At 44.3% G+C, this 24,352-nt stretch overlaps 1 protein-coding gene across 2 annotated transcripts; it reads right to left on the bottom strand.

Moving 5' to 3' along the window:
- Positions 1 to 536: 536 nt before the first annotated feature.
- Positions 537 to 24,112, bottom strand: otud5a (OTU deubiquitinase 5a). 2 transcript variants are annotated; one of them, XM_026368933.1, is made up of 9 exons: positions 23,288 to 24,112; positions 21,074 to 21,164; positions 5,873 to 5,937; positions 5,634 to 5,790; positions 5,386 to 5,534; positions 4,851 to 5,036; positions 4,547 to 4,751; positions 4,337 to 4,408; positions 537 to 2,050 (listed from the first exon to the last, which is right to left on the bottom strand). In XM_026368933.1, the coding sequence occupies exons 1-9, from the start codon at positions 23,867 to 23,869 to the stop codon at positions 1,917 to 1,919; spliced, it is 1,641 nt and encodes a 546-aa protein (XP_026224718.1). In that variant the 5' UTR covers positions 23,870 to 24,112; the 3' UTR covers positions 537 to 1,916. The 2 variants fall into 2 exon arrangements, with proteins under 2 accessions (XP_026224718.1, XP_026224717.1); XM_026368932.1 differs by having other exon boundaries at positions 21,074 to 21,167; positions 23,288 to 24,111.
- Between the last annotated feature and the right edge of the window lie 240 nt (positions 24,113 to 24,352).

Raw genomic sequence — 24,352 nt, 5'->3', positions numbered from 1 at the left:
CAAGATAGGCTGCGTTCAGCAGACGAGGTCCACTTCCCAGCAAGCGAGTCAGGGCCCTAAATATTCAGCCGCTCCTAGCTGCTATTAACACATCAGTTTAATTTATTCTACATTATGTCTTCATGTTTCCAGGAAACGACCACGTTGTTTGGTGCTAACCCCAAACAAGACAAAGCTCTGATATTAGTCATTAAAATCCCTTGTGTTGAGTTTATCAAGTTCCACTAAAACGGCTCAGTTTAAACCCCAGTGTTTACTCTGCAGGTGTTTTTTTACTACTGGAAAGACACATGATCTTTGTGACTGCATCTGTTTGGAGCCATTTTGCGTTGCTTCTTAGATGTTTTGCAGCCTTTTAATTGACTTTCCAACCTGAGATTAGACGGCAGAATTTCAGTATTTAAACCAGTGCATTTACTAGTTCATTAGAATCTATATGACCGTTCATTAGAGATTAGAGGGTAACGATGGATTCAGTGTGTGTTTGTGTAATAAATGTTTCAAACAACGGCTTCAGAAAAATTTTCTCTTTTTATTCCAAGAAAAAAAAAGTCTTTTCATCCCAAACGACAAAATAAAACAAAACAAACTTATATTATTAATAATAACAACAAGAATAATCAATCATTAAGGGGATAAGTATGACAATTCTATTTTTCTCTCCTTTTTTATTTGTCACCTTTTCTCTATGATGATATTGGTCGTGGTCAATTAAACATGCAGCTAAATAAGTCCCATGATGATGATGATGAAGGAGGAGGAGGAGGATGAAGAGGACGAGGAGAAAGACGGAGGAGGTGTCACAGCTGGACGTTTTATTTCTCAGATAACAACGACGGGGACATGATCTTTCTATTGGCAGCTAAGCTAACTGTAACGTAGCCTGTTAGCAGCATTATAAAACCTGGAAACTGCAGGAACTACCTTTAAAACTTCTGTAAGACTTCACGTGATAGCCTGCTGGCTAAAGAGCACGCTAACAGAGCCTGTACGCCTGGTTTGTCATTTTTAAAACAAAATGGCTGCTTCTAGGAGCTACGACAGGAGCGGGAATCAGCAGAACTAGCTTTACGTTCCAGGTGACAATTAGCTTTTTAAAAACCATGCTAACTTAGCCTATCACGTTTTGATTGGCCAGCTCAGTTCTCATTAAAACAAGACTTAACGTTAGAGTTTGTCACTGAGGAACATGCTAACTTAGCCTGAAACCGTCTTTTTCCATTCTGATTAGTATTTCTAACACAAAAGGGAAACGACGGCCATCTTGTTTGACATACGCTAACACCGGGTGCTGTCGGCTCAGTTAAACAGCTAAAGCTGCTAAAGTTGAAGCTGGTTCGTCTTGTTCCAAAATGGAACCAGCTAGCATCAAAACATAGTAAGACTTAAGGTGGTAGCATGTGCGCTAAAGAGAAGGCCAGCTTACAGGACACTGATGTACAGTACCTGTGGAGTGGTTGTTTTCTCACTTCTGGTTAGCATTCCTCATTGAAACAAATGGCCCTGATAGCCACCGAGCTACCTGCTGTGACCTAAACAAAAAGATAAAAATAGAAAGTCATGATGCCTGTCCAAAGCTGCCCAACATGATGTTCAAATGTCATAAATGATCCCAATTTTTAAGACGGAGCTCCGTCCAAGTGATAACCAGAAAATGCTGGGTGGGGGAGGAGATAAGAGGGAAGGAAGCAAGGAAACAGGGAAGCAAGGAAGCAAGGAAGGAGAGACAGTAGAACGGAGAAAGAATAATGACGAGTTGAAAGAGGAAAAAAAACAAGTGTGCATTTCTTTGTTTGATGTTTTATTTTTCCCTGGTCCATCTCCTTCTGGGGGTCAGAGTTGAGAGGGGGTTGGATGGTGCATGGGGAGGTCAAAGGTCATCGTTGTGTTTGTGTGCGTTTGCGCGTCGGCTGTCATCAGCTGCTGTCCGGCGACGGTTCTCTCTCTCGATGCATGGCGGCACTCTGATGTTTCATGCTGTCCAGGTACTCCTGCTGAGAGACGGCCAGCACCGAGGCCAGGATCTCATCGTCCTCCCAGTCCGTCAGGCCTGAAACCGCAGGACCACAAACAATGTCAAACAACAGACTTCATCAAACATAAGACGGCACTAGGCGCTGGTGGGTGACTCAGAGAGATATCAGAGCTGCTGTTGGTAAAATACACATTTCAAACCGTGTCATTGTCAGTAATTTAATTTTCATGAAAGGTGAGGTGCGTTCACATGGTTGGATGACTTCTTACCATTTTTGTGAAGTTAATGACTACAACTACAAACTTTTGGCTAGAAAACGATGAGAATCATGTTTTATTTTTATCATATTGTTGCTCGTCTGCCGTTATTCACTACAAGTAATGTTGTTAACCCTGCCCTCCGCTGCCCGTCAGCCACCACCACACGCTTCACCTTTGTGTAGTCCATGTGTAATCGGGCAGACGCTTCAAACTGCTCACACAGCGACAATGTGATCACGTATAAACCTCCTGAATCATTACAGCTACACATAAGCAAATACAGAAGCATTGATTAGTGCTATTTATAGAAGTTGTAGCATGCGCTTTTAAAACCGACCCGACTAACTCAGCTGAGCGGCCTCATCGTTTCAAATCAGGAACATTTTTCTAAATAGCCTTAGTTCACCATTCTAGATTCAGTTCAACTTCGTCCAGTGTGAATCACCTGGTATCTTGTAAAGCTGCTTTCAAAGTAACTTCCCCAACACTGACCTACAGGTACTTTAATGTTCCACAGATATTTAGATTGTTTTGGATGAACTGACACTACCACGAATCCATTTATTTCAAGAACGACAGCTGGATCTGTAGAAGTTGTTGCTAAACTCTCCTGACTTCTGCAGCCTTTCGTCTCGCCGACTATAATTTAATATATAAAACTCTTCGATACATTCAAGCAGCGTGCACAGAGGGAGACACAAACACAGGAAACGTGTTTGTTTGTTTTTGGTGGATAATTATCAATTATCGTCAGTGCACTGCTTTTATTGGATAGACTCTAGTAAAGAGGTGAACAGGAAATGCGTGAGAAGAGAAAGCAAAGGTTCCCATGTGGAATCTGCCGCAGTTATGTGGCATGAGTTTGAGCTTCAGCTTCCAGCTCTGTGTTACTCTGCATCTACTGTACATTTATCATTTATTATCTTATCTTCTGCAGCGTCATCAAAGCTGTTGCTACATTCTTATTTCCAACAAAAGACTAAATATAGTTTCCTCTTTTTTTCATTAGTACAGCAAGTTTTCAGTTTTGCTTCCTCAATGCAGTAATATTTGCAGTAGTGGTATTACTGCAAACATGAAGCTTATGTAATCCCAAAAGTTTTTCAAACATAAGACACACAGCTGCACTGATAATGAAAACTGCTGCACTGCAGTGTGAACACTAAAACTGGAGGTCTGCAAAGGCTCTGATAGCAACAGATGTCCCATTAACACTGTAAATGGACTGTAAAACAGTTCAAATTTCCTCAGGATGACACCGTCCTGCACTTCACCTCAGTCACCCGGACAAACGCCGCGCCCCGCTCTGCTCGGCTGCTTCCTGTTGACTCAGGCTGAGGTTTGACAGTAAACAACAGAAACTGAGTGACAGCTGCGGAGACGAGCACGAGAAGAGCAGGCAGCAGTCAGTGTAATAATGAAAACTACAGTTCTGCAACAGTTCTTACAGAAAAAAGGCTGAGTTTACACAACTGAACAATAGCATTCATTTCAAGTTTAGTGCTGCCAGTTTCAGCACAGGAGGGAAACAAATCGAAGTCAGCTTCTTCAAGTGTGCACAAATTCTTCACATTTCATCACATTCCCTTCAGTTCGTCACCAACAACTGAGCCAATTTTGCTAAAAAAAGATTCCACGTGAATATCGAAAAATGAAGCTTGTGTTGCTGAGGTGGATCTACAGTAGTCACCGCTTCTAGTGACTTAGCTTCTTGAAAGATTACCTACATCAGAGGCCACAATGTCAAACGTACAGAGCGAGCTGGACTCCAAAGTCTGGAATAGTTTCGTACTTTGCAACAACACCAACAAATGCAGCACAAGGATCAAGCACACAGCTACTACAAAGAAGACGACATCAGGATGCTGAATCAGTGGAAAACCGCAGACGTGCAGGAGCAGTCAGCTGGAGGAAGGTGATGCTAACAGAACCATCACATTAGCTGATAACTCCGCCCAGTCAAAGGCAAAAACTGGATCCATAAGCAAAGACCATAGAACATAAACAGCAGAAGTCCGGTGATCGAGAAATAATCCATCAGGACTTCTTGTCAGCGTGCACGTGACGGAAAGAGTTTCGCCAGTGTGTGCGAGTTTCTTACCAAACGCTGTAGGTGACATCTCCTGCATGATGGCTCTGTACTCCAAATGATGACGACTCTGGTTACTAGGACCTGAACACACACACACACACACACACACACACACACACACACACACACACACACACACACACACAGTTAGTCCATCCCACTGTGCTGGACCGGATTATCAGAGACTCTGTGAGGTCATACAGGTGCGTGTGGTGTTACCTGGCGCACAGGGGGAGGGGGGTTTACTCAGTATGAGGGCGGCCCCGGCGGGGGAAGGGGGCTTGTTGTTGGTCGAAGGGGCGGTCGTGAGGTCGGAATGGGAGGGGTCATTGTCACGTTGCCGCGGCGACCGGGCACTCCAGTCGTCCAGTCCGCTGGAAGCAGCCGCCGTTGCCGAGCTGCAGGTGGCGCTGGCCTTACGGGGCTGAAAACGAGAAGATGTTTACAGTCAGACTTTGTGACACCTTCTTTTTCTGAGACCTAGAGTCTTCAAGACCATTAGCTTGATGCCCCCCTCCAGTACCTGTCTGGCCTGTTTCTCCTGGTCCTGCAGCCACTGCAGGTAGGACTCCCGGGCCACCTGCTCTTCGATGGCTTCGTTAGTGGCCTCCCAGTCCGTTGCCCTCTTTTTATCCTCCAACATCTGCTGCTCGATCCACGACTCCTCTGACGTCTTAATGGCCGACTTCATCAGAGACTGCTCTGCGTACTGGGGGGAGGGAGGGGGAGGGTGTTAATGTTGGGTAATTACGTGGTTACCAAACTACTTTAGGACAAGGGTTTTCTTACACTGGGCTTGAAACACTGCTTTAAAACTCCAGCTCCCACAATGCTCTGGGGGACACTAACAGATGAATGCCCATGTTCTAGCCCATACTATATACAGATACTAATTTCCTGCATGCGCATCCTTCTTTCTACATTTATTCCTACTTGGTAAATTGTTCCTATTAAAAGCAGCAGAATGGTCTGTGATCAGCAGGTTACTGCCACTGGATCACTGAGTGACGAGAAGCGTCTATTCCATGTGGGTTTTTACACCTGTCCAGTTTTGTTACCCCGGGTTTGAAGGCGGGCAGTCCCAGTCCGACCCCGATCGTGGCCTTGTTGGGATTCACCACGGAGTTGTAGTGGATGTTGCGGTGGTAGCTCACTCTGATTGGCTCGTCGTTGTTCTGGTGGATGCCGTGGAACGTGTTGATTGGTTCTGAGACAGGAGGAGAAGAAAGATGGGGGGTCAGCTTGGTGGCATGTGATTGGCTGCTGGCGACAGACATGCAGGCTGTTTCTAGACAGGTGGACTCACCTGTGCTGTACTGGTACACCTCCACCGGTCTGTTGTACATCTCGGCCATGGCCTGCATCTCAATGTGGTTGCCATGGCAATTGTTTTTCCTCTTCCTGTTGATGTATGTGGTGAAGTCCTCTGTCACGTAGTTGGAGAAATAGTCAGCGTTCTTCATCTGAAGGAAGAGAAACAACTTTATTAACAGGAACACACCTGAACACACGTCAACATTAATCAATTAATGTGGGGTGACTCACCAGGTAGTCCATACAGTGTTTCCTGACCACTTCATGCATGTCCTGATCCCCGTAGACTTGATCAGCTGAGAGACAGAAGAATGACTCTCATTAGAAACTCACCCAACGGTCGTATAAGGTTCAATTTAGCACCACCAATTTAGTTTTAGAGCCAAAGTTTGACGGAGCAACAGGGCGGTCAATTATTATTTATTATTACGAAGTCACATTTGTTAGGGCTTTTCAGCAGTATACAGCGGTTATTCCAATTCTGGACAAGAATATGAACAGATTGATGGACTGATCAATTAAATGTTTGTAATCTTAGGAAATGAGTCCATTAAAAGAAAACTGGTAACAACTAATTAGAAGTTTATGTGTAGTAGCCACGTGTCATGATACAGTGGTTACGATTCAGTATATTGTGATATTCTGAAATTTTGCAAATCAACTTAAAAGAAAGCTTGGCTGCTAGTTAAACAGGGTTTGTCAGATAATTAAGGAAATTAGCACCAGGTGCTAAATGAACACCAATAACGGGGAGGTATCTGAAAGTGTTCTCTAATTTAGATCAGTTTTTCAAATATCTCATTTAAGTTTTTTATACTATGCTTCAGAATCGATGTAACTACTGAAATATGCTTAATATCTTTTACTCCTCATTTCAAATAGGACTGAGCAGGGACCTTGACATTTAGCAAATTGTAGGTTGTTCTCTAATTTCGAGGCTCATTGTGGCTCTAGAGCTGAACTGTGACACAACAACCTGAATCCTGAGGATTCCCGCCTCAGAGTGTGTTTATAATGTAGGCCAGTCAAACCACTCTCTCTCTCTGTCTCTCTCTCTCTCTCTCTCTCACACACACACACACACACTTCTGCAGCGTTATGCAAACGAGCAACACTTTGGTCTGATTTCCAGCAAGTCACATGGTTCGTCACCGCAGCGATTCTCAGAACCCCCCCGACAACTTCCCTTTTCTCAGCAGCGGTCGGTGTGTGATGGAGGTGAAGCTGCTGAACGATGAACCGAACAGAAACACACTCAGAACAAAACTAACAGCAGCAGGTGTGTGAATAAGAACGCACACAGGGAATCTCCCAACAGCGTCTGCGTTGGGGGGGGCGCTTACCTTCCCTGGTGTACAGATACCAGTACTAATATCTGATACACTTACTGTTTCCATCCACGTGTTTCTATTCAGGCAAACATCTGCATAAAAACTGACGTGGAAATAAGAAATAGTTCAAACGTGAGTAATAGCTGTTGTCGAAGAAGGAGACAAGGACACAAGGAGAGGAGACAAGAGGACATAAATATACAACATTTATTTTCATCCATATAATTATGGACATAAATATTTAAAACCTTAAAACCACTTGTTCTGGTTCTTAGCTCAGTCACTTGATTCTGGTCTGATGACTCTCTCTCTCTCTGTCTCCTCCAGACAGCAGGAACAACTGCTGAAAATAGTCCCTAACACGAGCATCATATCCTGCTGTTTTTTATTTAGAAATGAAACTGGACTTTCTATTTACCACAGGCAGAAAAGTGAAGTCAGACAGTTTGACAGGTCGGAAAGTTCAACAGAGAAAAAAAAAACAGACTGAGTCAGAAACACATGAAGGGAAGGAGACATGGAGAGGAGACATGGGGAGGAGACATGGGGAGGAGACATGGGGAGGAGACATGGGGAGGAGACATGGGGAGGAGACATGGGAAGAGAGGAGACATGGAGAAGAGAGGAGACATGGGGAGGAGAGGAGACATGGGGAGGAGAGGAGACATGGGGAGGAGAGGAGACATGGAGAGGAGACATGGGGAGGAGACATGGAGAGGAGACATGGAGAGGAGAGGAGACACATGGAGAGGAGAGGAGACATGGGGAGGAGAGGAGACATGGGGAGGGGAGGAGAGGAGACATGGAGAAGAGAGGAGACATGAGGAGGAGAGGAGACATGGAGAAGAGAGGAGACATGGAGAGGAGAGGAGACATGGGGAGGAGAGGAGACATGGGGAGGAGACGAGACATGGGGAGGAGACATGAGGAGGAGAGGAGACATGGAGAAGAGAGGAGACATGAGGAGGAGAGGAGACATGGAGAAGAGAGGAGACATGGAGAGGAGAGGAGACATGGGGAGGGAGGAGAGGAGACATGGGGAGGAGAGGAGACATGGGGAGGAGAGGAGACATGGGGAGGGAGGAGAGGAGACATGGGGAGGAGAGGAGACATGGGGAGGGAGGAGAGGAGACATGGGGAGGAGAGGAGACATGGAGAGGAGACATGAAGAGGAGACATGGAGAGGAGACATGGGGAGGAGACATGGAGAGGAGACATGGGGAGGAGACATGGGGAGGAGAGGAGACATGGAGAGGAGAGGAGACATGGGGAGGAGAGGAGACATGGGGAGGAGAGGAGACATGGGGAGGAGAGGAGACATGGGGAGGGAGGAGAGGAGACATGGGGAGGAGAGGAGACATGGGGAGGGAGGAGAGGAGACATGGGGAGGAGAGGAGACATGGAGAGGAGACATGGAGATGAGAGGAGACATGGAGAAGAGAGGAGACATGGAGAGGAGAGGAGACATGGAGAAGAGAGGAGACATGGAGAGGAGACATGGAGAGGAGACATGGAGAGGAGAGGAGACATGGAGAGGAGAGGAGACATGGAGAAGAGAGGAGACATGGGGAGGAGAGGAGACATGGGGAGGAGAGGAGACATGGGGAGGAGACGAGACATGGGGAGGAGACATGAGGAGGAGAGGAGACATGGGGAGGAGAGGAGACATGGAGAAGAGAGGAGACATGGGGAGGAGAGGAGACATGGAGAGGAGAGGAGACGAGGAGAGGAGACATGGAGAGGAGAGTACACATGAAGGGAAGGAGACATGAGGAGGAGAGGAGACATGGAGAGGAGAGGAGACGAGGAGAGGAGACATGGAGAGGAGAGTACACATGAAGGGAAGGAGACATGGAGAAGACACATGGAGAGGAGAGGAGACAAGGAGAGGAGACATGAAGAGGAGACATGGAGAGGAGAGGAGACATGGGGAAGAGACATGGAGAGGAGACATGGAGATGAGAGGAGACATGGAGAGGAGAGGAGACATGGAGAAGAGAGGAGACATGGAGAGGAGACATGGAGAGGAGACATGGAGAGGAGAGGAGACATGGAGAGGAGAGGAGACATGGAGAGGAGAGGAGACATGGAGAAGAGAGGAGACATGGAGAGGAGAGGAGACATGGGGAAGAGACATGGAGAGGAGACATGGAGAGGAGAGGAGACATGGAGAGGAGACATGGAGAGGAGAGGAGACATGGAGAGGAGAGGAGACATGGAGAGGAGAGGAGACATGGAGAGGAGAGGAGACATGGAGAGGAGACATGGAGAGGAGAGGAGGGAGCAGAGCAGGGAGGCTGATCATCGATCAATAATTATGATTCAATAATTACTGAAATTCTACTTTTACTTTAGTACTTCAAGTACTTTTTTCAGCAAATATTTAGACTTGCAGGACTTTTACTTGAGCAGAGTATTTCTACTTTACTACTCTATGAGAGTCACTGTGAGCGAGTTACTGAGAAACACACAAATACAATCTTCCACAGAATTAATGAACCACACCAGGAAACCACAGCGAGCGATCTGATTGGTCGGCCTGGACTTTGTTCTCAGAAAGGTGGGGGCGTGTGCGTCCATCCTGTTGCTTTTATTTCTGATGTCGATAAAGTTTTTATCTGAACCTCACAGACGCTGGATACACCCTGACCACCAGTAAGCTGCAAAGCATTCTGGGTCCTGTAGTCCACTGGCAGGCTCCGTGTGACCGCTTCAGTCTTCTTCTCTGAGTCGTATTTCGTCCAGAGTCGTGCAGCTCTAGTGAATCTGTGGATTCTTGTTTTGCTGTTCCCGGGTTTTTATTCACATTTTCAATTTGTGCAAAACTGAAAATTCAAAAATAAAACTTGAGTTGTGCAGAAGTTGGTAAAATGGAATAAAATGCAATGGAAACGGAATAGAATAGAATCCGAAGTTTCCCTTCGGAGATTTCTAAAGTTGATCTAATCTTAGAATAAAAGCTCACGCATGTATGTAGATCTGTTTCTGATGCAGGACAGTGTGGTAGTAGTACTTTTACTTTAGTAAAGTACCTTCTCTTGTGTCACTTTCTGCTGAAAAACGTTTATCTCACTGCGTCACTGACTTCTGCAGAAGTCTATCAGCGCTAGTTTTACAGCACGGGAGGAAGAAGTACTCAGATCTTTTATATGTAGTATAAGTTGTATGAAACTAAAAGTACTGCATTAAAGAGTCCTGCACTGAATCATACTAGTAACACGAAAAGTATAATAAGGAAACAGCACTCGTGACTGTTTTAGTATTAAATAGCTGCAGCAGTTTTTCACTATTCACTATATTCAGGAAGAGCAGACGGTGTTTGTCCGATGGATCAATGGATTAATCGGATCAATCAGCTGATTGATGAAAGAACATTTATTAAATATTACAGTGGTTTAAAAGGAGAAGCTCAGATTAGAGAAACTGGACTAATTGATGTTTCTGAACCACACACACAGCTCAGGCTGCTGATTCTGGATCAGTTCTCAGTGACCTGGGTCCAGGTGACCCGATCCACCCTGACCCGACAGTTAAACATTTGCTGACCTGCAGCAGGTTTGTGTACCTGTTGTTGTTGTGACCCAGCCACTTGTCATTAAAGTCTTTTCCTCTTTTGGCATCAGATGGTTTGTGGCCCCTCCCTGATGGATGAAGATGACTTATTCGTCTGTACAGTAACACATGCTGATGACTGGTTACTACAGTGACTACAGTTCAGGTAAATCCTGCTCAGGGATTCTTGCTGTGAGTTGGAGACACTGACTCATTCACAACGTTTAACCCCTGAACAAAAACAGTGTCAAACATTCTCTTACAACCGGCATTTAAAGTTTGTTGGACACATTTATACAGATAAGACTCTGTCACTCGGTCCTTTACGAGTCTGAGCTCGAATCTCATTGTTAAAACTAATTCTCCCCTGAGGAGAAACGTCCCCGGACACTGTGGTGCTGTACAGAACCAAACTGATGGATCGCTGCTCCCTGCTCTGCGCTAACGCCGTGTTAATCATGCAGCAGCAGGTTTCACCAACGTTATCAGTGCTGCTTGTTTCTGAGCGTGACTCAGAGTTTGTCCACGCTCACTGTTCACTGTTTACTCGACTTCTGTGTCACACCAGATAAAAAGCGAGAACAAATCTGTCAAAGAGGGAAAAAACAATCAAATCAGAGCTGCAGACAGAAAACAGAGACAGAGGTCAGTGTGTAAATACTGCTCAGTGGACTGAGCTCCAACCAGACACGCTGTGAAAGCTGGAAGTCTGAGTTGACCTGGAGGGAAAGTCTGCCTGTGACACTCAGAGAGTGGAGACTCCTCTTCACACACTGTACTGTTTACACAAACCGTCTGGACACAAACGCTCAGACGTTGTGTTACAGTAAAACAGGCCAGAGGGCACTTTGACACAAGTCTCACACACGTGGTCTTCACATGCACTCAGTGACTCAGTCACAGCTGGAGGACTCATCAGGATAGGGTTCAGTTATCGTCTTTTTACACTGTAACTAAGGATTTTTCAAGTGAGAACCTCTACATTTCAGGCCTCCCACCGTAAAACGCCTTTCTCAGACCTGGATATAGTCAGTTTGTCCCGTTCTTCCTGACACCTCCTCTCAGGAGCCGCCCGACTGGATGTGAAGTGTAGTCTTCAGGTCTCTCCACAAATGTTCTGTGAGCTTCAAGTCTGGGTTTTGTTTGGACCACTGAATGAAAGTCAGAAACCTGTCCTGACGCTCCAGTGTGCTCTTGTTTGCTAAAAGCTGAACCATTACCTCAGTCTCAGTTTTTATGAACTCTGGACTAGGTTTTCTTCATTAACCTCTCGGTATCTGGCTGCATTCATCCATCTCTCAGTTCTGACCAGGCTCCCTGTCCCTGCTGCCGAGAAGCCCCCCCCATAGCATGACGCTGCCCCCACCATGGACGGGCAGTGAGTTTCTGCACCGACTGAATCTTTGTCCTTATGTTCTCAGAGTCTTTTACTGTTGTTTAACAAACTGGTTCATCAAACCATAAAGGTGTGATTGATTGTGCTCCTGGGAACACTTCAGAGATGGTTTTATATCCGTGTCTTGATCTGTGTCTGAGGTCTATAAGGAAGTCCTTGGACTTCATGTCTTGGTTTTCTGGTTGCAGGATTTCAGCAGAAGAATAAAGTGTTTAAAGCGCCCGTTAATATTCTGTCTTACTGACACATACAAAACACAGTAATTCCTCAACTTCATGAACAGAAACCATGAGGAAGGTTCTGTCCAACTCGTCCTCTGGACTTCTATACAGCGTTTATGCTGCACGTTATGTTGATGGGCTCAGTCTGAAACGTGGCTGTTTTCATAGAAAATTACAAATCTGCATTTTGTTTTTGCTCAAAATCTGTTAAGTGTTTTTGTTCCTTATGTTCTCCAACCAATTCATTCATTCAAGTTTACCACCACCACACAGCATCTTCTGTATTCAGACTCTATCCTATACAATATTCCTGAATTCCCTTCAGGGACTAATAAAGTATATCTTATCTTATTTATCTCATATACTGTGTGAGACAAACTGTCAGCAGCAACATTTCAACTCACATTCATTTGACAGTTTCCAGACAGTCCAACTGAAGAAATGAGGTTTGACCCGTCTGGTGATGATCTGATGAAAGGTCAGTGACCTCTGTTCTCCAAACAATGAGGAAGCAGCAGCACATCTATTTTTAAAGATCAGCTGATCAGTCAGCAGGTCACATGACTAATGAACAGGCGGACGATGTTAGAGATAATCAGCTGAGGAGGAATGTTGACTCTGCTGCAAACAGACAACAAACCAGTTCCCAGCCTCCTGACCGAACAGTTTGGTTTATTCTTTCAGAGAAATGGAAATGGTAGGTAGATTTTGACAAAGGAACTTCCTGAGACAGCACCTTAGAAACCAAATGGATCACGATTAGTCTCCTTCTTGATCTTAGTTTTCAGTGTTTTCTACTTTGCTTACTGTCAGAATGTAATCCAAAATATCTCCACGATGCTGAATATCTCCATGTCCATTGGACGGTGGGATGTGCAGAACAAACATTAGCCCGTGTGCTGCTGCAGGCTGACTCCTCTGGGCTCTGTCCGTCACCCTGACCTGATGTGGCTCTGACTGTTCCGGGTTCGGTGCTCGGTGATATTTCTCATTATCACTGTCAGTTCATGTTGTGTGTCAATGCATGGGTGAAACGAGTCCCATCGTTGTGTCCATCTTAAAGTTGTATCGAGGAAATGTTAAAAAGTTTAATGATGATTATCTTTAAACTATAAAGAAAAAATGAAAGCTGATTATTTATGGTTGATATGAATAAACACTGTGAACTGGTTTTTAATGCCCAGAGTTCAGAGCAAGGTAAAGGTAAAGGTGTGACAAGGTAAAAGTTGTTATAGTCTTTTTGCAGAGCCCTATTAAATAAACAAAATCTTAATTAATGAACTACAGGAACAGTGGTAAGAATCTGTTGACAGACGACAGCACTAAACACAGCTGGCCTAACGGTAAGTGTGGACTGACGGGGAAAAGCCTTCAGGTAAGACTGACAGTGTTTCCGTGACAGCAGACTCCAAAATTCCAAAGACAGATAAGGCGGGTTGGTTCGGTGAGTTCTGAATGTGAATTTGTTCACGCCGTCAGTGAAACAAGTTCAACAGATACTACAGATACACACTATTACTTCCACACGAGTCAACTATTTTGGCCCAGATTCCAAAGTGGTCCAATATCAGAATCTTTGAGTGTTTCTTTGTATGTTTGTTTTCTGTCATCAGGAAAAACGCACGCGCTGGCCGGGTCTGGGTGGATTCTCTCCGGGTACTCCAGTCCAAACAGACACTGGAAGGGGACGCAGGCGCTGACTGTTCGCCACTTCTTCACTGTAGCACTTTGAGATTTGCCAGTTAAATGTAAAGTGCTTTACAAATAAAACGGATTATTATTGAAGAAGGAAAACTCAGTGACGCTGTTGTTAACAGCTAATGTTCTGGACCAGCTCAAATTTTTTAGTCAACAGAACAACTGCAAAGAGAGATGTCTGTGTTCAGTTTAAATGTTTCTGTAGTGTCTAATACGTTAAAGTCCGAACTAGTTTACGGATGATAACCTGAGAAGGACAGAGCTGGTTCTAAATAAAGCTAATATGTAATATACAGTACAATATGATAAATAAAGTATACATGTCCTCAGTTACCGACACTGAGCAGCTGATTTAATAAGGAAATCATTTTAAAAGATGATTTGATGTACTAATCAATTACACCTCTGAACCAGACATTTCTCAACAGGTCCGACGTAGGAGACGTGTCCGAAAAACCACCAATGTGTCTGACTCTGGGTGAAACTCTGACACACATGGTGTCTGAACTTTACTCTGCATGGTCCAGGTCCAGAACCTCCACAGTCCTGAACTGCAGTGGGATTGTCATAACTCATGTACTTTTTATTTCGCTTTGTTCATTGCGATACTCACTTTAGTTCCAGGCCAAACTCTTTATCCAAACCTTGAACAACAACTTCACATCTGTAACAAATGGCGACAAAGGTTCTCTCCTTCTTGATCTCTTCAGACCAGATCGAGGTCTGGAGACAGCAGAGACTCTTTAAAACACAGGTTTTACATAAAAACACATTAGACTTAGACTTGTCAAAGACCAAGAAACAGTGACGCACGACCGAAGTAGAAGAGGAATCAATACAACAGTGTGAAAGTTAAATACTCCATTACCTTTAGACATCACACATGCCAAGTCCACCTGTAGTGAAAGTTCACAGGTATAATCACCTGGTTTAATCCGTAAATCCACATGTGTAAAAAAACAACTTATTTCAATGGGACGCAGTTAACGAAGTGTGGACCGGCACCACAGGGCTCTAGAACTTCTGTAGCATCACATCTTTCACGTCGCATTTTAACCAGTTTACCTCAAAATCGTCACAACCAGTGATTTACAGTCGTGTCTGTGCTGGATTATATTCCATGGTCTCGTATGAAACACCTAATGTGCACAATACACAGTCTGACTGTGTGAAGTCTTCACAGTTGTCTTATGTTTTCATTCTAACTTTAAAAGTCTCTACAATACTGCATTCACATAAATGTAGAGTAGAAGTAGTAGAGAACAACCAACAAGAAGGAAGTCCAAGTTGCCATGACTCAACTGCCAGATAACTTCTCCTGGACGACAGAGAATCTTCACGACCAGTAGTACAGAAGTAAAAATTAGTAGTAACCAAAATTTTTAGTTGTACTTTCTCACATGTACTGTTTAATGTTTTATTTGCCTCATAATGTGGAAGCTGTTCTGGTGTCTGGTGTGTAGACAGAACCCGTTATGACATTATCCATCTCTCCTGGTCTGGGATAACCTCGGGATCCCCCAGGAGGAGCTGGAGAACACACGGGGACCTGCAAGTTCTGCCACCTCCGCCAGACCACAGTCCTGACCAGCAGCCGAAATTGGACCACAGGAAAAACTGAACCGTTAACAGAGCATCAAGTCTCTCTACACAGATTAAAAACACACACACACACACACACACACACACACACACACACACACACACACACACACACACACACATACAGACACACACACACAGACACATACAGACACACACACACAGACACACACAGACACACACACACAGACACACACAGACACACACACACACACACACACACACACACACACACACACACACACACACACACACACACACACAGACACACACACACAGACACATACAGACACACACACACAGACACAGACACATATACACACACACACACACACACAGACACATACAGACACACACACACACACAGACACACACAGACACATACAGACACACACACACACAGACACACACACACAGACACACACACACAGACACATACAGACACACACACACACACACAGACACACACACACACACACACACACAACACAGACACATACAACACACACACCACACACAACAACACACACACAGACACACACACACAGACACACACACACACACACACACACAGACACACACAGACACATACAGACACACACACACACAGACACACACACACAGACACCTGCCTACCTGAAACAGAAAGTGGACAGCCGGGTGTGAAAACAGTCCTGACACATCAAACACCTAACTACAACACAGAGTGTGTGTGTGTGTGTGTGTGTGTGTGTGTGTGTGTGTGTCTGTGTGTCTGTCTGTGTTTGTCTGTTTATGTGTGTGTGTGTGTTTGTATGTGTGTGTGTGTTTGTATGTGTGTGTGTGTTTGTATGTGTGTGTGTGTGTGTGTGTGTGTGTGTCTGTATGTGTGTCTGTGTGTGTGTGTGTGTGATGGTGTCTGTCTGTGTGTGTGTGTGTGTCTGTGTGTGTATGTGTGGCTGTGTATGTGTCTGTGTGTGTGTGTGTCTGTGTGTGTGTCTGTGTGTGTGTGTGTGTGTGTGTGTGTGTGTGTGTGTGTGTGTGTGTGTGTCTGTGTGTGTGGCTGTATGTGTATGTGTGTCTGTGTGTGTGTGTGTGTGTGTGTGTGTGTGTGTGTGTCTGTCTGTCTATGTGTGTGTGTGTCTGTCTGTGTGTGTGTGTGTGTGTGTGTGTGTCTGTGTGTGTGTGTGTGTGTGTGTGTGTGTGTCTGTTTGTCTGTGTGTGTGTGTGTTACAGAAGACAGGTGATTTCTGTGAAATGAGCCTTGGAACAAAAAAACAAGCCCCTGAAAAAAGAAGTGAGAAGAATCAAACATCCACTGAAACAAGAACTAAATGTTTGAAGGCTGAAGACTCCAAAAAAAACTATAAGAAAGAAATTAAAGCTAATTATTCATGTTGAATATGAATAAAGACCCAGAGTTCAGAGCATCCCAGCTTTTCACAGAGGTGGACATCCAATACGTTTGTGACAGTCGCTATTAAAGTATTAACACGTTCCACAGGTGAAGCCAACACAGGTACGCTGCTGCTTGAGAGGCAACGCTATAGATGCTAACAGACCCTGTCAAGAATAAACATTTTCACCAAAACACAAAAAAAACACGACATTAATATTAACTTTGTATTAAAAAATAAAAATCAGCTCAACATAAACAAGATCCATTATTTTTAAAATCCGTCCAAATTTATATTTTTAAATTATTACAATGTTTTAGGAATTCAAGACTTTTTAAGACCAAAAGTCTACCGAACTTTAGTTTTTAGACTTGAAAATGGAAAACAAACTTGATACATATGAATTACTGGTATCTCAGTAATTCATGATAACAGAGAAAACAGCAGCGACAACAGTGAGTTTTTCTTTTTTGTTTCAACTACTTCACAGACGGCGGTCAAAGAGCTGATGTGACACTGCTCTCCTCAGGATGACGACCACGGCCACCGACTTAAACATCTATTTTTAATATTTTAATACTGCCCTTGTGTACTAATGCTCATTAAGCTGCCTACCTGCAGCTGGCAGTTTGGAGACGGTTTAAGAGAAGTGACAACAAGAACCGTAAAGTTACTTTACTGCTCTGTGCCCCAGAGGGACGGGAGGGCAGCTCACACGGACAACAGGCTGCAGGAAAGGTTGGACGACACGTAACAAAATCTAACATGTTAATAAAGGAACTTTCTCTGAAGCTGAGAGTGAGCTCAGGGGACATGATGATGATGATGATGCCACAGTTAAGATTCAGTCGGTCGCACTGAGCTCTGCAGCAGCACATCTCATGTTGGATCAGCCTGAAAAGACACCACTGTTCATGACTTCCTGTTGCTGCTGCATCAGGTTCACAGCTCTGACTCTCACCTACAGACTGGTCACCTCAGCAACACCTTCCTACCTGAGCTCCCTGATCCAGGTCTACAGACAACAACATACTGAGCTCTGTCAAACAACAGATTCTGGTCCCCGCCCCACACAGAAACAGATCCCAGGTAAAGTTTTTCACCTCAGTGGTCCCACAATGGTGGTAGGGGCTTCCCGCCTCTGAGACCAACCACTGAAGAAGGAAATTCTCTGAAGCTTTGTGTGCAGTGAGAAATATCTATTGTCCTAACATCTGATGAAACTGAGACATTTCAGTATCTTCTTCCTGACTGAGATATTTGCTGCTTTAGACGAGCAGCGACTCGGAAGAACGACTAAAAGTAAATGTAAAGAAAGAATCTGTGCAAAAAGCTAATAAACGGACATTTAAAGTCTGAGGACCAGACGTGTCCACACAGTGAACAACAATCTGCCTAAAACACACACACACACACACACATGCTGAGGTTGGTGTGATGACAAAACAGCAGTGGGATAAAAGCTGTTATCTGAAATAACTTGAATGAAACACACACACACACACACACACACACACACACACACACACACTTTATGGTGTGATTACAGCGCCCCCATTTGACAGAAAAGACCTGGAGCCAGTTTACTCTCAGTGATCATTTACAAATATTAATAATATTTATAATAATAAACTACATCAGTCTCATTAAGCCACTAACAGCTGATCTGTTTGGGGGACGTGTGTGTGTGTGTGTGTGTGTGTGTGTGTGTGTGTGTGTGTTACTCTGTGCACACAGTGAAGCAGGTGACTCAGAGGAATCAGGTTATACAGGAAATCAGTGCACTGTAGTGACCTGCTTACTGGAAACTCCCTCAATAAACTCGTCCAGGTTGTAGAGGAGTAAACGTGTCATTGTTGATCGTTTGATTTTTATTACACAACATTAATATGTTTTCAATTTTTGTCCGTATACAGTACAGGGTTTTCTTTGTCTTCATCTTTGCCATTAATCTACAATCCCTCTCGACCACTGTGAACGAGGTCTTGTGGTCCCCTAACCTCCAAACATCCCAGACTGAACTTTTCAGCTCAGTGGTTCCGTGATGGGGGATCTACCCACCTCTGCACGCTCAGCTGCATCAGACTCAACTTCCAAAAACCTGGGGAAAACAGAACCAGCGGCAGCGATCCAAACAGAAAAGACGTGTCAGCCCTGTTCATCCTCTGCTGGTGAGGATTCACACAGAAACAAGAAATGATTCTATGGATGAATTAGGGACCCTGTTTAACGTCTGTGACATCAGGTCATTTTGAACCTTGGATGGTTTTAAAAGTCTTTTAAAGAGCAAATAAACAAAACCACACTGACAAATAAAAGTAGAATCCACAATCCAATGTGATAAAGACAGGACCACAGAACACAAACATACAACATACACAGGTTAACTGAGAGGGAAATACATCACAGACGCTGCTTGTCTGGTCCGTCTTTTGCATCATGTAGAACCCCAACATCAGATTTTTCCCTATACTATGTGGACTCGCCTGACCACAGAACATGTTTCCACTGTCTCCACCTTACATTAGCTCAGACCCGGAGAACTCCACACAGAGCCGATGTGCGGCTTCCATCCACCCATTATCCAGTCGACCACAGGGCTGATCTATAAAGACAGACAAACACTCACACCTATGGACAATTTAGAGTCACCAGCTAACAGACACGTGGAGAACACCTAAACTCCACAGAGGACAGCATCTGGCGTTTGAGGTTTTGAGTAAAGCTGCATTTCTGCATGTGAGCTATGTTAAGTGACAAAGTCCTCCTGAGCTCATGTGACTATATTCATCATGGTAATGTCAGTTTCTTCATGCAGTGCCGCCTGGGGGCTCGAAGGTTACATACATTTAACAGTGGTTTCCGCGTTCAACCTTTTAAAATTTACTAAAAACAAAATACAATCAAGTTGTTCAGTGGAAACACTGAAAATCTTTTCTTTGATAAATCTTTTGTCTGATTAATAAATGTTCAAACAAATGAACAAATCAAAGATTTGGTTGTTGTTGATGTTGAAATGAGGTTTGTACTTTTACTGCGATAGTTGATGTACAGTACATTTTACTCACAATACTTACTTCCTCCTACTTACATAGGATTTTTAAATGGATGTCTTATTCTTCAAGTGGAGTATTTTAAACCATGGTACTAGTACTTTTATTGAAGTCAAAGATCAGAGCACCTTTTCCACCACTGTGTAAAACACAGAACCTGATGTAACACTGACACCTGCTGGAGACCAGAGGGACTGTAGAGACACACCTGAGGACAAACTCAGGCGCATCTCAATTCTCAGTATAGAATTATATGCATACACACACACACACACACACACACACACATATATATTTATATATAAATATAAAAGTGTTCATCTGTCTTAATTAGACTGTGTTCAAATCAATTTTCATTTTGCTTCAACGAGGTTTCAAATCATATTTACATTTACATTGACATTTAGTCATTTAGCAGACGCTTTTATCCAAAGCGACTTACAAGTGAGGAACAAGGCATCAAACAAAATCTAAGTCAAGAAGAAACAACATCAAAGCAAAGTGCTGTTAAAAAGTGTTTCTGTTTCAAGAGATATGAGAACGAAAGGGTAGAAAAGTTTTTTTGTTTTTTTTTTTAAGTGCAAAGGAAGATGATGAAGAGTTCTGTTTTCAGCAGTTTTTTACAGATTGCTAGTGAGGTGGCTGACAGTGCAGAGATAGGCAGCTCATTCCACCATCGTGGGATCACTGAGCTGAACAGTTTTCCTTGGTCCGAACGGACAAAGCAGCGGTTAAACTGTAACTGACATGTGAGTCCCACTGCAGACAAACATGAAGCCAAACATCCCCGGACGCTTACTGATTATAGAGAAAGACAAGATGAGCATCAACACAGTGAAGAAGGACTGAATGCACACAGCAGTGGTTTAACACGTCTTCAGCCCGACTCCAATACTGAGCTTCACAGAGCAGAGTAAAAACTCGGCCTCAGTCAGGTCTTTGCAACAAAGCCGTCTGGCAGCAGCCGTGAACTAAAATATTTGACCTTCTTCACCCGACAGCAAGCATTAAAGGTATTTAAATATTTATTTCACCTTTCGGACCTTCTCTGAGGAATCGGATCTGCTTTAGATTTGAATAAAGGAGTGAAAGACGTCAGTGATGAGGTTTTGTGCGAGGTCATCTCCGTCCTCTGTCTTAAGACTGGGACAACTTCTAAACCGGGCCAGATGTATCCCAGCCGTGTGTGTGTGTGTCACTCACCCACGGCTCTGAACAGACACGCTCCGTCCTCCTTCATCTTCTTGATGACGAAGCCTTTCTTCTCCCTCAGAGCTTTTTCAAACCAGTGCTCCTGCTGAACACACACAGACACACAGTCAGCTTTTACTGGACCAGGTCTGGTCTAATCCAGACTAACAAACTGATATCAGGCTAAAAATAATCCTGTTTAAACACAAACAAATAATGAATCTTTCACGTGTGACACGTGGCGTTTTACATCTAATTATTTAAAAATTAATAGTTGATGAATTTCAGTTGTCCACATATCAACACTCAATCCAGCGCGAGCTGTGAGTGGAGCAGCTGCTGCCAACCTGAGAGGGTGGGACGGTGTACTTAGTGGGTGTAGGAGCACAAACCAGATCACCCGTTACAGAACACTTGACATCAACCGATGCAGCTTTCAGAAAAAGCTCTATAATACCAGACTGGACCTTTCACAACCAGACAACATGAAAACAAGTTCACCTGAAGCTTTGAGCGTCTGACTGTGTAACATGGACTCAAAACGTCACAACAGTACAGATGTAAGATCAGAACAGGAGGAACAGAATATGACACCAGACCAAAGAAAGAGAAATTTCTTTAAGAAATGAATCATCAAACGTTGCTGAGTCAAATTTGAGTTTTCAACTTTAATTAATCCACTGATCATTTCATCTGTTCTTCATGCGAAGTTTTAAAAGAATCAAATAGGAGTTAATAGTTTGTTACTTTACAGGTACAACTACAACTTTTACTTTTTGTCAATAAAATGTCAGAAATTGTAAAAACTGCCTGTTCTTGTTTGTCACAGCTTAATGTGACATCTTTAAAAGTTATTGAAGTACTTCTCTTCAATGTTACGTGTGAAAAAAAAAAGCATCAAATCCTGAACGTGCAAAAGCTGGAAATTATTTCTTCAAGAGTTCCACACAAGAGTTATTAATTACCAAAACAGCTGCTAGTTCACTCAAACACGTGGCAGCGCTAGAAGCTTGCTGCATTTTGTTTGTATGTGTCTCATCAGACGAGAATAAGACAACAGAAGATTTTGCTGCATCTATTACTAATGAGTAACTGACCCGTCTGTGACATTAGCATCTTAAAAGTTTTTTACACCGTTAGAATCAAGAAGTTTTGTTCTTCTCAGCGAGGTACAGTTTGTAAACACGTATGTTCCCCTAATGGACCTGCCTCACGATGGATGATAACAAAGCTCAAGGCTAACCTAGACCACATGAGTCTCTTTAAATCTGAGGGTCCCATATAAGTGAGTGGAGCCAATTATTAATTTCAGATATTTAAAATTACATTCTGACATTAAAGACATTTTATCTGCACATTTTAAAATACCTTATCATCTGTTATTAATTTAAAACATTAAAATGTGTCTGTACTACACCTCTGAGTTTGAAATACTGAGGACTATTACCCGTTACCTGTACTGGAATTAATACTCTGATCTTCTACGATCAGTGTAAAACTACTCTGTTTTAAAAAAAAAGTACTTTGATCAAAATGTTACTTCATTTGTAAAAAATAACTTACCAAAAAGTACCTTCATTATGCAGATTGACTCACAGCTGATTCACATTCATCAATACAGCATTTCTTTATGAAGAGTTACATTTGGTAAATACTGAGCTCATTTGATGTTTTCAATCTAATACTATAATTTAATTTACTTTATAGACCGTGTCGCTTGGAGAATATAAATGAAGCTGTATCTTATGGTGATGTGTTCCTATTATTACTGACTAGTAACCAGGGAGAAACCCCCCCCCCCCCCCACCACCACCTCTTTAATATTGGACCCCGGACACACAGAACAACCACAAACATGTCTGTCTGTGGTACTTCTGAATCCACCTGAGCTCTGTGAGTTTCAAACAAAACGTGGAACAGGGAATCTTCTCCAGGACCTCTGACCTCCGGTGAGCCCGTTCAGATCAATCTAATCCATGTGGGACTGAATTAAAGTTAGCAAATAAACGTAGCTCCGAGAGAAAACCCATATTTCCCTCTGTAAAAATAGTGTATAGCTGTATGAGGTAGCAGGAAAAGGTACTACTCAAATACTTTAGTAATTGTAATTCGTTACTTTGCATCACTACCTGTCACACCGATAAACACTTGATCCACCTGTGTAGCCACATTAGCATTAGCATTAGCTTCTTGCTAATGTTATGTTAGCTGCCGTTAGCTTCCTACCTGCTCCACAGTAGCCGGGTCCATGGACTGCAGCCGGGCGGCGTTCTCGTACTCGTCCTCGCTATTGTTCCCGGCTCCTTCCTCTGTGTCCTGGCTGGACCCTACTCCTCCCGGTCCTGTCACCCCGGGCTGGCCTCCTCCGGCTAGAGCCGCCACCACCCCGCCGGAGCAGGTGCCTGCCTGCCGACGCCGCTTGCTCAACCCGGGCCCGGAGCAGCAGCTGCCGATGCTTCCGCCGCATCCGACGACGCCGGCCGACACGACGAGCTCCCCGCGGGACCCGGCCACCATCCCGCCGCTGCTGTCCCGACCGTCGCCCGGCCCTACCGGCGACACGGAGCCCACGGGCGGCGGAGAGGCCTGCTGCGGCCGGGAGCTCGCCTCGATGCTCCGCCTGTCGTCTCTAGCAGACGGCGGTGCGGGCTGGTAGGACCACGGCGGAGGGGAAGCTCTCGGCCGGGCTCCGGTCCGCCCGGCGTGCGGGTGCTGGTGCGGGTCGGAGCCGCTCCGACGATCGCTGTCATCGGCGTGGTCCGACACGCCGACCCCGGAGCTGGGCTTCTTCTTCGGGAGAATCGTCATGGTGGTGAGTGTGTGAGGGAGGCAGGGAGGGGGTCAGAGGGTGACGAGTCCTCCCTTTCTGGATCAAATGTGTCGGTGTGTTCGCCCTCCGGCCCGGCCGTGTGGCTCTAATCACCGAGCTAAGGCTCTTAACGAACCGAAACGGGCGACAGAGACGACGACTCGGCTCCTTTTCGACGGTTTCGTTGAACAAAAACAAAAAGCGTCGCCCTCTCTTCCCGTTCTGCTGCCGACCAGTCCCCAAAACATCAACACAGGCTGACGGAGCGTCACCACGTCACTTCCTGGTGGCGACGCGTTTTGTTGCGTCATGACGTTTTCAAAGCATAACAAAAATAAAAGATTAACAATAAAAACTAATGTCTGCTGGTTTGTCCAAATTAAAAAGAAAACTGAGAGTCTGTAAATTAAAACGACTTGAATATCTCCACGGTTCGTTCAGTATTTCAGAGAAAGCTCATTCTGGATCGTTTCAGATCAAGT

This window comes from Anabas testudineus, chromosome 7 (genome assembly GCF_900324465.2).
Source record: "Anabas testudineus chromosome 7, fAnaTes1.2, whole genome shotgun sequence".
Taxonomy (NCBI): Eukaryota; Metazoa; Chordata; class Actinopteri; order Anabantiformes; family Anabantidae; genus Anabas; species Anabas testudineus.
Note: the sequence above shows the minus strand (reverse complement) of the source record. Positions and strands in the feature narration are given on the sequence as shown.

Excerpts from the sequence above, each read along its gene's own strand:
- otud5a (XM_026368932.1), bottom strand. The coding sequence starts at position 23,869 with ATGACGATTCTCCCGAAGAAGAAGCCCAGCTCCGGGGTCGGCGTGTCG. Across the intron at positions 21,168-23,287 it reads ACCCGGCTACTGTGGAGCAG|CAGGAGCACTGGTTTGAAAA; the intron begins GTAGGAAGCTAA and ends GTGTGTGTTCAG. Across the intron at positions 4,752-4,850 it reads AGGAGAAACAGGCCAGACAG|CCCCGTAAGGCCAGCGCCAC; the intron begins GTACTGGAGGGG and ends TCTCGTTTTCAG.